Source organism: Callorhinus ursinus, unplaced genomic scaffold (assembly GCF_003265705.2).
Source record: "Callorhinus ursinus isolate GAN/ISIS: 27379988/994484 unplaced genomic scaffold, GSC_fseal_2.0 scaffold43, whole genome shotgun sequence".
In the NCBI taxonomy this organism is placed as follows: Eukaryota; Metazoa; Chordata; class Mammalia; order Carnivora; family Otariidae; genus Callorhinus; species Callorhinus ursinus.
The window spans coordinates 4,595,123-4,609,069 of NW_027397105.1; the positions used below are offsets into that span (position 1 = coordinate 4,595,123).

The following is a 13,947-nucleotide window of genomic DNA, read 5'->3' on the forward strand; positions in this document are numbered from 1 at the left end:
GCAGAAAGCACTCCCTGGGAGTCTGGGACCCTGGGCGTCTCGTCTCCACTCTGCCTCGGGTAACTGCAGTCAGAGGGCTTCATCTACTTGGGCCCAGTTTCGCTGTCTGAAAGTTGAGAGAGAAACCGGGGAAGTGAATTTGAAACAATTGCGTGTTCCGAGGAGGAAAATGTGCTCTAGTTATCTGCAAGGGGCTTTACTTGAGTGTGAAGGAAGCTGGTGATTTACTTGGCGGTGGGGTGGCTCTCCACCTTTCCTGCTTGGAGCCAGAGGGCCCACTCTCACACCCCTTATTTCTGTATATGTATAGCAGGTAGGGCAAGCCTCTCCAAGCACTCCGAGCAAGCAGGGTAGACGGTGATTATGAACACACAGAGCCAGAGAGACGAGGAGCGAGGAGACTTTATTTCTCCCGACATCGTCCCTCCCCTCTCCCAGCGTGTCGCATGGCAACGGGCATCAGGAAAGCCTCATTCTTCCAGCTTCTGTGGGAGAAAACCAATCAGGAAATGAGTCAAACCCAAGGCAAGGCTGAGTACTGCCTTCACGTGGAGAGCTTGGAAAGGCTAACTTCCAGAAAAAATATTGAGGGATGGCATTGTCTGCCCTTGCACGTAGTAAAAACAAAGCCGTGGGGCCGCTGGAGAGGGATGAGTCCCCCGAAAAACAGGGGCTTCCTGGGCAGCGCCACTTAGGACAGGGAGGGATGGGGGTGACAAGGCGTGTGGCCCCCTGTCCCCTGCTGCTCATTGCCCCATGATTCTGGAACCAGCAGGGGCCTGGCTGAAGGGGTGGCGTCTGTTGAATGCTTGGCCAGCAGCAGGGAAGAGGCACCAAGCGACACCCTCCGCGCTCTCTCTGGGTGCTCTGGGGAAGCTATCTGCTCTCACCTGGCCCCCCACATCTCGGCTCTTGGCCCGCAGCTTGTTGACCTGGGACTCGGCAATGTCCGCTCTCTCCTCCGCCTCCTCCAGCTCGTGCTGGACCCTCCAGCACTTGGACAGCTGCATGTTGGCCTGCTCCTCCTGAATGGGAGATGGAGGGGCAAGAGCCTGAGGAAGCCCCCCTACTGGGGCTCTTTGGCCGGGACCCAAGTCCTGAGTCCTCCCAAGGCACCTGGAAGGTCAGAGGCCAGTGGCCCAATTCCCTTTGCCCTGGGATTGTCTGCCTGGTGGCCAGGCCACTGTCCACGTTGACTGAGGGCAATCCGAAGGTTCTTGAAGAAGGTGGCCTCCTGGGCACCCTCCCTCCCAGGTAGTCCTGCTGTGACCTTGCTCATCCAATGGGCACAGATCCCTCCCCCTCCAATTAACCAGCTCAGATCTGCTTCCCTGTGGTCAAGGCGGAACCACCAGCCCCTGGGCAGGAGGGAAACAGGACAAAGAGAGAAGCCATATGCTCAGTCATTTATCAACTGCAGAGTCCCCCAAATTTTGTTCCTCAGAACACCAGTCCCGTGGGCTGTTCTGCACACAATAAAAAGGCTCCAAGTTCCACTCTGGTTTGGGGTGGGGGCGGAAAGCTGCATTCTGGAATGCCTTGTCCACTTTGAAGAGTGCCTTACATGTCACCGACAAAATCTGAGAAATCCTCGAAAGCTACCAGTTCAACTTGGTTTAACCTAGAGTTTCCCAAACTATTTCTTTTCTGAAACAGAAGAAGTCCTCCCCACCCCTTGCCGCCCCAGCCCAGCTCCCTGCTAGTAACGATATCCCTGAGGTCTATTTTTTTTTAAATTTTTTTATTGTTATGTTAATCACCATATATTACATCATTAGTTTTTGGTGCAGTGTCCCATGATTCATTGTTTGTGCATAACACCCAGTGCTCCATGCAGAACGTGCCCTCCTCAATACCCATCACCAGGCTAACCCATCCTCCTCCCCCCCTCCCCTCTAGAACCCTCAGTTTGTTTTTCAGAGTCCATCATCTCTCACGGTTCGTCTCCCCCTCTGACTTACTCCCCTTTTCTTCCTCTCCTGTTATCTTCTTCTTTTTCTTTTTTCTTAAAATATGTTGCGTTATTTGTTTCAGAAGTACAGATCTGTGATTCAACAGTCTTGCACAATTCACAGCGCTCACCGTAGCACATACCCTCCCCAATGTCTATCACCCAGCCACCCCATCCCTCCCACCCCCTGACCACTCCAGTAACACTCAGTTTGTTTCCTGAGATTAAGAATTCCTCATATCAGTGAGGTCATGTGATACATGTCTTTCTCTGATTGACTTATTTCACTCAGCATAACACCCTCCCTGAGGTCTATTTGATCAAGGGCAGGTCGGGAAGGATGGATGGGAGTTAGGGAGAGTGGGAAGGAGGAAGGCATGAGACCAAGCGACAGGGCAAGGTGTGATGCTGTGAACCAGGATGGGGGGGTCGTCTAAGGCCAGGTTGCTGGCGCAGGGAGGGCTGAGCTGGCTGGGGCATCAGGGTGAAGTGGGGCTCGCAGGGTGGGCTAGAATGTTCTGGGGGTGGGGGATAAAGTGAGGGGGCTAGCCACATGAGGTGAAGCAGAAGGCACTAAGGAGGTGCAGTTGGGGGGTGGGCAGGCTTGTTTAACACAGACCAGGGGAGGGAGGAGGGCAGGCGTCCCTGACTTTGTAGCCTGCAAATGAAAACCTGGGCCTGTGACAGGACCGGCTCCCGCTGAGGGCTGGGGGTCCCTGGGCGTGGGCTTTCGGGGGACCACCCCCTACTCACAGCCTCCTCAGCCTGCCTCTTGTAAGCCTTCACTTTGGACTGCAGCTTGTCCACCAGGTCCTGGAGCCTGAGGATGTTCTTGCGATCCTCCTCGGCCTGCAAACATAGCACCGTGCCACCGCAGCTCTGCTGGGGTTGGAGCAACCCAGCGCTCACTGAGGCTTTGAAGATGCCTACCTGGTACGTCAGCTCCTTGACTTTGCGCTCATATTTGTGGGCCCCCTTCAGAGTCTCGGCCCCCCTCTTCTGCTCAGCATCCAGCTCACTTTCCAACTCCCGCACCTGGGTTTTGTGGGGAGAGAGCCCAGCGTCCAGGTCAGAGTGGCCAGGCTTCTCCTGCGGACTCGTTGGCCGGTCTTCTTAGTATGAACTCGGGATCCCCTTATTATAGTTTGTAAAAATGTCTCCTCCTATGGCTCAAGAACCACTCTTGCTGTGGTGGCCTTGTGCAAATGAGAATAAGATGCAGCCCTCGGTGCTCACAGCGGGGCCACCAGGCTGGGCTCGGATGCCTCTAACTCTGGGGTCAGCGGCTTGGCAAGGCCTGGGCTTCAGCCCCGACTCATCCCCGCAGGTGAAGTCTGAGAGTTTCAGGAGGCCTGATTCCTGGTCAGACGAGGCCGAGGGGAGTCAGGGAGAGAGGCTGGGCCACAAAAGGTCAAGGTGTGTTCAAGCCCCAGGGCGAGTTTCTATATGTTTAGGGTGGAGGCTGTAATTCCTGCTCTACCTGCCTCAAACGTGGGGGTCAAATTAGAGTGTGTGCAAGTATGTCTTAAATGATAAAGCGCCCCGCCGGTAGTGTTCATTTCATAGCTGCTTCTGGCTTTCCTGAAGTCTTGAGGGGACAGGACAGCCACCGAGGACACAGCTCACCAACGGTGGCCCCAATGCCACAGTTCAGAGAGAGCCAGGATGTGAGGGTGGCGGCCAGCCACGGGGAATCCCATCGGCCACAGACACGGGCAGCTCTGGGCTTGTGGACTCAACAAATCAACCTTGGACTCCGCCAGTGGCCCGGGGTTAACTCTGGGCGCTGTTCCAAAAGCGATCCTCACCGCGCCCCCCCCCCCCCCCCCCCCCGCCACCCCACAAGCCCTGGGAAGCTGTTTACCAATGATTTTGTGGCCTCTGTGAGGTTCGTGGAACTAAAGATAATGCAGCATCTGGGCCTGGAGGCCAGTCGAAGTGCCTCCCATGTGATGAGGGGGGCTGACTGGCCCAGGAATCAAAGAATCACGGAGGGAGGCGTGGGCTCTAATCCCTCTCTCAGTGGAGGGATCCGTGAGGACAGACTTAAACTCATGCAATAGAGGATGACTGGAAAGAATAAAAGTAAGCATTTAAAGAATTTGGGGGGAAGAAGCTGTGACTTCCCTGGTGTTGACTTTCGTTACGTGCCGATAGCCTTGTCGTTTTTAGCGGAAAAAAAAAATTCGTTCACATTCATGGTGTACGTGTGCTGGTGATCACATCCTTGGGAGGCTGGCCTGAAGGCTGAATGCATGTGGGGTGCCTCCCTGCTGGGAGAGGTCACCCCCTTCTCTTCGCCTGCCCCTCACCTCCTTCTCTTCCCACTCCACCATTTCCTCCCTCCCAGGACAACAGAGACATTCTAACAAGCTCCCCCTCACAGCCCTTTTCCAGAACATCAACTGGTAATGGAGGCCATTTGCAAAACAAATGAAATAAACCATCACGGGTCTAAAGGGAAAAGCAAAGGGTTCAAGCAACAAAGGGATCCATTTCTTCTTAGCAAAGAAACAAAAGCAAGTATAAATAAACTCCCAGATACAGAAAAAGCAGGATTGCCTCTGCGCAGGGGGTAGCATTTTCCTGGGGCTTTGGCCCCGAGGAAGCACCAGTCACCTGCCATGTAGGACGGAGTGAGCAAGCAGCTTTACCAGCATTATGGCCTGACTGCGTCCAGAGACTGAGAAATCTAAGACGAATGGGAGCCAGGGGTGGGAGGTGAAGAGAGACTCTAGACTTTACGTAGGATGGGCCATTGTTCACCAAAGTGGAGGCTGGTCCAAAACGTAACTTACACCAACTATGTAATGTTATGAATGTAAATTACATTTCCCTTCACCTACAAGGAACTAAATTCCTATAAAAACAGGATGTGAACATTTGCAAGTGTCTTCATTCTGCAGCTGCTGACGCATGAGTGTTGTAAAGTGTGCGTGTGTGTGTGTGTGTGTGTGTGTGTTTGTGTGTGTTGGGGTGTAGGAACCAGTGAAGGACAAACAGGTGGGGATATTGGCTCACAGAGAGCTCTGCAAGTAGTCCTCAGACCAAACTTGCATGCACTCCATCTGTGCCCACTTTCCTGCAACCTTGTTTCTGGACGGTGGCTCTGCCCCGGATGGCTGAACCGGATATCACTTTGGGAGCCAGCATCTTCTCGAGCCGCCCTACCCGGTTCTCCAGCTTCTGGATCTGCTTCTTCCCGCCCTTCAGGGCCAGCTGCTCAGCCTCATCCAGACGATGCTGCAGGTCCTTCACCATCTGCTCCAGGTTCTTCTTCATGCGCTCCAGGTGGGCGCTGGTGTCCTGCTCCTTCTTCAGCTCCTCGGCCATCATGGCTGCCTGATGAAGTTCGTAGAAAGTACGAGTGGGCCACCTGGCATCCCGACCGGGAGTATAGGGAGGATGCTGTCAAAGTCAGGGCTGTGCATGCTGGTCCTGCCTCCCTCGTTCCGCCATGACTGGTGATGCATCTCCTCCCCGGTTGGGTTTGGCTGAGGCTTCATCTACCTCCCTAGGAAGCCAGCACGACCAACTGTAGGTCAGCAGGAGACAAAGCCTACTTGCCTTGTCCCCACCTAGAAGCCCCTTCCCTATCTCCAAACACTGGCTCTGAAAAGAAGGAACAGAGCTCACAGCTGTGATGGCCTCCTTGGCCTTCTCCTCCGCGTCTCTGGACTCCTGGATGGAGTTCTCGACCTCTGCCTGGCACTGGGCTATGTCCGCTTCCAGTTTTTTCTTGGTATTTATCAGGCTTGTGTTCTATAGGAAAAATTAGATGCCAGAGGTGTAGGTTATCTTTGGACGCTTGGAAAATCGAGGGGGAGAAAGTTGCATGCAGAAGGAAATCAATCACGATCATGTTTCTTATTTTTCACCCCGGGGGATTTGCTAGATACTGTTTCATTCTTGACCAAACAGAAGGTCCTGAAACAGACCCAAGAACTGCACATCAATTAAGTGAGTAACTGATAATGGTAGATTTTCACATATTTGAGGAAGAAGAGATTACTCAGTAAAAGGTGTCAGAGCAAGCAAAGGATAGGTAGACATAAGTATAGAAAATGAGAAATGGTTCCAATGATCAAAACACACCATAAAATAGAATTATAAGGGTTGTGAAAAGGTGCAAAACACTCGCAATGTATGTTGCTGAAAAAAACATTCTCTTCCTTAACATCTTAAAAAGACAAATCGTGCAAGAAAACAGGGCACAAAGTACAGATAGGTGGAACACACCAGAAGAAATAATTACTCATTAGTAATCAAAACTTTGTTGTATTTTATTTTTTTAAGTAGGCTCCATGCCCAACATGGGGCTTGAATCACGACCCTGAGATCAAGAGTTGAATTGGATGCTCTACCCACTGAGCCAGCCAGGCACCCCAAGAAAATCAAAATTATAAAGGTGAGGTGTTTTCCAACCATAAAGTTGGTGAGGATTAAAAGATGTATCATTAGGGTCTTTGAGGATTTAGAGGCAAGAGCGCTTACATATTTTCCCCATGAGAATAAAAATGGAGACCACCTTGTGAAGGCTGATTTACAACATGTTGCAAATGTCTTTATTGTTTGGACCATGAAATTCTGCTTCCAGCAATCTATTTACTTCTAGGAATATTAAGGAAATAAGAATAATGGGAAAATGTGAAAAATTAATTATAACTAAGTTCATCATAGAAAACCTTCTAATCGCAAAAATTTTATTGGGAATAATTAAAAACATCCAGGCGTGGAGGATCAATTAAATAAAAGTGCCATATCACCCTACTGTAACAGACCATTTTTCTGCCACTAAAAATAGTCATGGGGGCGGGTGGCGTCTGGGTGGCTCAGTCGGTTAAGCGTCCGACTCTTGGTTTCAGTTCAGGTCATGATCTCAGTGTCATGAGATCGAGACCTGTATGGGGGAAGGGGAGTCCGCCCTTGGCAGGGAGTCCACTTGAAGATTTCTGCCTCTGCCCCTTCCCCCATGGTGCAAGCGTGCGTCCTCTCTCTCTCTCTTTTTTAAAGATTTTATTTATTTACCTGACAGAGAGACACACAGCGAGGGAGGGAACACAAGCAGGGGGAGTGGGAGAGGGAGAAGCAGGCTTCCCACGGAGCAGGGAGCCTGATGTGGGGCTCGATCCCAGGACCCTGGGATCATGACCTGAGCCGAAGGCAGACGCTTAACGACTGAGGCTCCCAGGCGCCCCCTCGCTCTCTTTCAAATAAATAAATAAATAAATAAATATTTTTATAAAATAGTCGTAGATTATTTAAAGGTGTGGAAATATGTACATGATACGTTAAAATGAAAATAAGTTGCAAAAACATTGATCACATTTCTACAGAAGTATGATAACTGTAGACCTCGACAGCTTGGAATGAAAGATCTCAAAGTGGTAGCACTGTGGCTGGTATTTTTCTTCTATTTGTTTGCTTGTATGCTCTATATTTTATAACAAAGAATTGTTTTTATAGGGGCACCTGGGTGGCTCAGATGGTTAAGCGTCTGCCTTCAGCTCAGGTCATGATCCCAGGGTCCTGGGATCGAGCCCCTCATCGGGCTCCCTGCTCCGCGGGAAGCCTGCTTCTCCCTCTCCCACTCCCCCTGCTTGTGCTCCTGCTCTCGCTGTGTCTCTCTCTGTCAAATAAATAAATAAATAATCTTAAAAAAAAGACACAGATTAAAAAAAAAGAATTGTTTTTATAAAACTTTTATAAAGGTGGCAGACAGCCTGTCTTCTGTTGTCTTGCTCACTGCTCCCTTGTGGTGTATTCAATAAACTTCTACCTCCTTAAAAAACAAACAAAAACTTTCACAAAGGTAATAAAAATAATTATTTTGAAAGACAATTCTAATTTTCTATGATTGTGGCTTAGATGTTGCTTCCTCCGTGAAGCCTTCTCCAGCACCTTGATGCAATAATTCACCCTTCCTTTCTCTGATGTTCCCACAATATGCACGACCTTTTATCTTCCGATTAAAGAAAGCTCAGAAATCTGTCCATCTGGAGCATCGTTAGTCCAAGAACTAAGCTTTTTTTTTTTTTAAAGATTTTATTTTTAAGTCATTGCTACACCCCAAGTGGGGCTCAAACTCCCAACCCCGAGATTGAGAGTCCTGTGCTCTACTGCGCTGCTAGCCTCCCTGCAAGAGCTAAGCTTAATGCCACTTGGTCTTGACCGCTAGTCTGGGAGGAAGGATGGGTGCTCCCTTCTGCCGTGTGGGTCCTGCCTGCCCCCCAGGGTGGGCCCCGAATGGAGGGAGGAGGGATGCACCTGGGCGTGGAGGAACTGCATGCGGTCACTGGCGTCCAACAGTTCCTGCTCCGACAGCCTGCGGGTCCGCTCCGTCTGCTCCAAGGCCACCTTCATCTCCTCCAATTCCTCCAGCAAGAGCCCATTCCTGCGCTCCACGATGGCTAGCTGCTCCTTGAGGTCCTCGTTGCTCCTGAGGGCTTCATCCAGGTGCAGCTGGGAGTCCTGCAGAGAAAGCCAGATGTGAGGCCAGAGCCTGGGACAGGCCGAGCGCCAGCCAGGTCCACCAAAGCCTGCGCGCTCACCTTGAGCTGGCCCTGCACGTTGCGCAGGTGTTTCTGGGTCTCCACCACCTGGCAGCTGGAATGGCCCAGCTGGATCTCCATCTCGTTGAGGTCTCCCTCCATCTTCTTCTTCAGCCTCAGGGCATCCTTCCGGCTCTGGATCTCGGCATCCAGCATGCTCTGCATGGCCTCTGTTGCCCGCTGGCTATTTCTTTTCAGCTGATTGATTTCTTCATCCTTCTCAGTGACCCTGTGGTCAAGCTCGGATTTCACCTGGCTCAACTCCAGCTGGACACGCAAGATCTTGCTCTCTTCATGTTCCAAGGAACCCTGATCAAAGCAGAGGGGGGATCATGGGCAGCCCCCCTTCTTGAACAGGTATTTTCTTCGCCGTTATGACAAAATGAGTATTATTCTACCCATTCTACAGATGAGTAGAGGTCAAACAATGTGACCCCCAAATGTCCCTCCTAGTAATGAACCTGGGACTAAAGCTTTGTATCTGTTATTAACAATTTTATGTCTGGAGAGGGACAGAGCACCTTTTGGAATTAGTAAAACCTTTATTGGGTGTGTCTATTTTTTAAATTTTTTATTGTTATGTTAATCACCATACATGACATCATTAGTTTTTGATGTAGTGTTCCATGATTCGTTGTTTGTGCATAACACCCAGTGCTCCACGCAGAACGTGCCCTCTTTAATACCCATCACCAGGCTAACCCATCCCCCCACCCCCTCCCCTCTAGAACCCTCAGTTTGTTTTTCAGAGTTTGGGTGTGTCTATTTTAACAGGGACCATGACTCAGGAGCCACCCTATTGCCTGAAACGACAGGGTGATCGCTCTCCCCTTGTCCTGCATTATGCAAATTTCCCTAGAAACAGCTCTATCATCTGCCCTGTGCTGGCCACACTCAGGACACTGGGCCTGTTTTGACTTTACAGAAATCTCAGTGGCCATAGACCGGCTGGCGTCTTACTCTGTTAGAGCCGAGGAATTCTGAGCCAGCTCTCAGGATGCCTGCTGATTGATTTCTTGCTTCCCGAGAGGAAGACATGGAGGACATCACGAATGCATTTATTTATTTTCCAAAGGGGAAACGTGATGAACTAGAGGACACCCAGGAGATGAAACACAGCACAGCTGTTTCCCCAAGGACGGCTCGATGTTCTTCCCCATGGAGCCTCAGCACCTCCTGGCCCAGGAAGCAGCCCCGAAGGTCTGGTCTAGTCCCCCCTCTCCTTTGGTGTGCTGCCCTCCTGACCTTCCCAGACACTTGCCTCCACCTCTTCTAGGGCAACCTGGAGGTCTGACTTTTCCTGCTCCACCTGCTCCTTGGTCTTTTCCACTTCCTGAAGGTTCTTGCCAGTTTCTGCAATCTGCTCGGTTAAGTCGGAGATCTCTTCTGCAAAGGACAGGCTCGATTTAGCTTGTTCGACTGGGCTCTAGTTGACAGCAGAGGCATCCTGCCTGGCAACTTGGGGACTGGTGATTCATTTACATGTATGTAGGAGAGACTATGGCGGAGACCTTCGGGTGAGGTCTCGGCACGACACAGGTGTGTTGCCTCACCTGAACGATGCAGAGAGTGGAGTGGCAAGAACCCTAAAACTTCACAAAGTATATAAAATGGGTGCGGCAAGGGCCGGGGAAGAAAATTCTGGAGACGACGCATAGAATATAGAATCATAGCCTTTTGGGACTGGACGGGCTTTAGGGGGCATTGGGTCTGGTCTGATTTTGCAGATCTGGAGTCTGATGTCCTAAGGGATTTAGCGACATGCCCAAGGACCTAAAGCCATGTACAGACAGAATCCACAGATGATCCTGTTCTCCGAGAAGAGATGAGCTTAGCAACTCACTTTGCCCTTCGTGTTCCAGAATGACACTTTACTATGACTGTGTCTGTGGCATCAGCAGGGCTGAGCTCCAGGGTCAACGGAGCAGATGGGAGGGTTCTGTGGGGCAGTGGGAAGAAGGGGGCAAGAAGGGGTACAGGTGCTCACCTGGGGTGGGCCGGGGGGAGAGCTCACCTTGCAGATTTTTATTCTCCCGCCTGAGCGTCTCCAGCTGGTCCACCACCTCCTCATAGGTGTTCTGTATCTTGAAGATTTCAGTACTAAGCAACCTGGATCCTTTCTGAGCAGCTTCCAACTCAGCCTGACTCTCATCTAGCTTTTGCCTCCACTCTGCAAGGACCTGGGAGATGACACAGGGACATGTGAACAGCAGGAAGGACCAGGGCACCTGGGAGAGCCCATGAAAACAAGGGCTGTCTGTCAGCAACGCCAAGGTTTTACCCTTACTTCCCAGGGACCCAAGAAACAAGGTGGGCCCCGTTCTAGATCACAGGCTCCAGACTCTGATGTTCCTACGGGCCATCCACTGTCTTCTTAAAGGTATTTGGGTCTCAGAGTAATCTGAATTAGCTTGGACTACAAATTCACTTTGGAAGGACTGTCACAAAAGCAAAGAGACATTGCAAAGCCTAGCCGCCCACACTATGACCTGATGCTCAGCGGACCTCCCAAATGCCCGTGCCTCTCCCAACATCCCAGCGTGCGAGGCCGTGGCTCTTCGGGGGCAGACCTTATCAAAGTCCCTCTGCTTCCTGTCCAGGATGGCACGGGCCCTGCTGGTGCGTTCCAAGTCCAGCATCAGCTCATCTACTTCCCCCTGGAGCCTCTGCGTGGTTTTCTCCAAGGAGGCACACTTGGAGCTCACTGCCTCTGTGTTTTCTTCTGCTTCCTGGAGCCTCTGGGCCAGTTTTTTCCTAAGAGAACCAGATTTTTTTTTTTTTTTTTTTGGTAAAGGTGGACATTTCAGAAATAAATGTCAGATCAGATGACGATGAACAGTCTATTTGGGGCTGGGACTGGGTAAGACCAAGACATAGAATGGGATGTGCGGACAGGGGCTAAGTATCACCTGAAGAGCCCCAAAGTGCGTGGCGGCAAAGCAGGTCACCAAGAAGCCACCAAGGGAACCAGGCGGAACAGACAGTCCCTGGGGAAGGTCAGGGACGCCCTATCTGAATGCTTAACAAAAACTCAAGGGCCTGGGGAGGAAGAAAGCGTCTCTCAAGGCAGGAAGAATTTTTTGGCCCTTCAGTCTCAAGTATCCTGGGGTCACCTCTCCTGCTGTCACCGGGGAGCCCGTACTTGGCCTCCTCCAGCTCCTCCGTGCGCTGGATGGCGTCCGCCCCGTATTTGGTCCTCCACTGGGCCACCTCGCTGTTGGCCTTGGACAGCGCCCTCTGCAGCTCGGCCTTGGATTCCTGCTCCTCCTCATACTGTTCCCGCAGCAGGTCGCAGTCGTGGCGGGAGGACTGCAGGGCGTTCTTGGCCTGCGGGAGGATGGTGGTGACAGATTGCAAAGACGTTTGGCCATTTTCCAAGCTACAAGGTATTTCCCCCTAAACCGGCATCTCCCAACATGAGCTGTTCCCAAGCTGCCTTTGCAAACTTTTGCCACATCCCTGTATGTCTTGTTTTATTCAATTTTTGTCAAGTGGACTCCCTTATTGTATCTCAATAAAAGTAAACCATTAAACTACATTAAATAGAAAAACACTGACACTCGCCACAAACAGAAGGGAACCGTAAGAATGACTGTAAAGCACTGTTGTCGATCACCTTCCAGCCAGGTACTTGCCGCGTGGCTCTGTGCCTGAAGCCCACTCGCTCTACACCTTAATAAGGACAATGAGCACGCGCTAGAGAGATGGTATCCAAATCGAGCTCTGTCCCTTATGTAAGCAGAAGAATCGAAACAGAATTAAGAAGGGGGTCGTTTTCTTGCTAGGTGATGCAATGCTATGGAAAGCCATCACTGTGAAAAAAACCCAAAAAGGTATTATTTGGTGTCACCAGGGGCTGTGTCCCCACACTGGGGAACTCTGATGTGAGCTGTTCTGTTTCTATGACCCTGGGTCCTCTTCCTGGGCAGGGGAGGATGTGCCCAGAGGCCTCCCTTGCTCACTCCCGCCTGGTCAGAAGGACAATTTAGCTCTCATCTCGATGGTCACGAAACTCTTTTTTTTTTTTTTTTTTTAAGATTTTATGTAATCTCTACACCCAACATGGGGCTCAAACTCACAACCCTGAGATCAAGAGTCGTATGCTCTACTGACTGAGCCAGCCAGGCGCCCCACAAAACACTTTCTGAGGCCACCATCAAAGAAGGAGTTTTGTTGACCCAGCACAGTCGTGTACATTTCCGTTTTTTTTTTTTTTTTTTTTTTTTTTAAACACAGACAGCAACACTTAGCCCAAGAAAGAGAACTCAGTTGCTACTGTATCTGGGCCAGAGGACCGTCTCGTTCCTGAAATGGATCTTCTCACTGCTCGTCCCGACTCTGGTTCTTATCACAACCCCCACCCCAGTCCACCGAAGACCCTTACCATAGAGCGGAAAGATGGGAGACTAATAAAGTGCTTGGTTTTGTTTTTAGAAGAAGTAAGTAGGGCTCAGGAAAATTCCAGAAGATTGTCTTGTAAGCCTTAGTTGATACATGGCAACCTCAAAGTCACAGAATGCAGTTTTGGTGGACTTCTGGATTCCTATTCTAATGCTTGAACGCACATTGACAGCATTTATTAGGCACCTGCTGTGTGCACTGTTCTACTGTTTAGCACTAGGGAAAAATCGTTCTTGCCTAGGAGGAGTTTACAGATCTTGGTTTCTTCTTCCAGTTGCCTCTTAAGCTCCTCCAGCTGCTGGGTCAGGGCCTGCTTGCCTTTGGTTAGCTGTGAAATCAGAGACTCCTTCTCCTCCAGTTGGTGGCTCAGCTCCCCTACCAAACAGATGTATGAGTGTTGCTGACCATTGCTGACCCATAGCCTGTAGCTTCTGAAACCCAGCCCCCCCCTTTACCATTTTGGGTCTGCAGTCTTGCTTTCTGCATGTTCAGATCATGGATTAACTGTGTCTGTTGGTCATCCTTGGCTTTGATCTCATTAAATTGGTCTTCCACAGTCCGGCACATTCTTTCCATGTTACTCTTTAAAAAAAAAAAAAAAGTCAACATGAATGGAAAAAATGCGTTTCTGGTGTCCAGTACTGAACTGGGAAGTTGGATAGTTTAGCTTCTTGTCAGGTAAAATAAAAATAAAAATGCAGAACAACATACATGTCAGTTTAAAAAATTATAATCACTTCAGATTTGCTTTAGTTTTAATCTGTGATGACTGCTTAGTCACCAATAGGTTGAAGCAACAGCTTTCAACTATCCACTTATCTACTTATCTCAGGTAGATAATTATTGACCGGTTCGTAAAAAAAAAAAAAAACCTTTGAGAAGATGCTACTCAAAGGAACCCCAGGATCCTCTTGTAATGTAAGTAATTCTGTTGCCCGGTGAATAATATTACTTTTTTTTCGTTTGTTTGCAAGTAGTCTGTTCAGGTGACACTGTTGCACATTTCATCGGATAATACAGAAGACTCCTTACGTTGGAGGTGGC

The 13,947-nt window shown here is 50.1% G+C and overlaps 1 protein-coding gene across 1 annotated transcript in view; it reads right to left on the reverse strand.

Annotated features, from left to right (window-relative positions):
* Positions 1 to 386: 386 nt before the first annotated feature.
* Positions 387 to 13,947, reverse strand: part of MYH13 (myosin heavy chain 13) — a 48,331-nt gene continuing 34,770 nt past the window's right edge. Inside the window, 14 exon segments of the mRNA XM_025863908.2 lie at positions 387 to 485; positions 891 to 1,025; positions 2,705 to 2,800; positions 2,882 to 2,986; positions 5,123 to 5,293; positions 5,588 to 5,713; positions 8,219 to 8,422; positions 8,503 to 8,811; positions 9,764 to 9,888; positions 10,517 to 10,682; positions 11,073 to 11,256; positions 11,645 to 11,823; positions 13,121 to 13,278; positions 13,359 to 13,485. Of these exon segments, the coding sequence (XP_025719693.2) occupies positions 471 to 485; positions 891 to 1,025; positions 2,705 to 2,800; positions 2,882 to 2,986; positions 5,123 to 5,293; positions 5,588 to 5,713; positions 8,219 to 8,422; positions 8,503 to 8,811; positions 9,764 to 9,888; positions 10,517 to 10,682; positions 11,073 to 11,256; positions 11,645 to 11,823; positions 13,121 to 13,278; positions 13,359 to 13,485 (2,100 nt within the window). The 3' untranslated portion in view covers positions 387 to 470.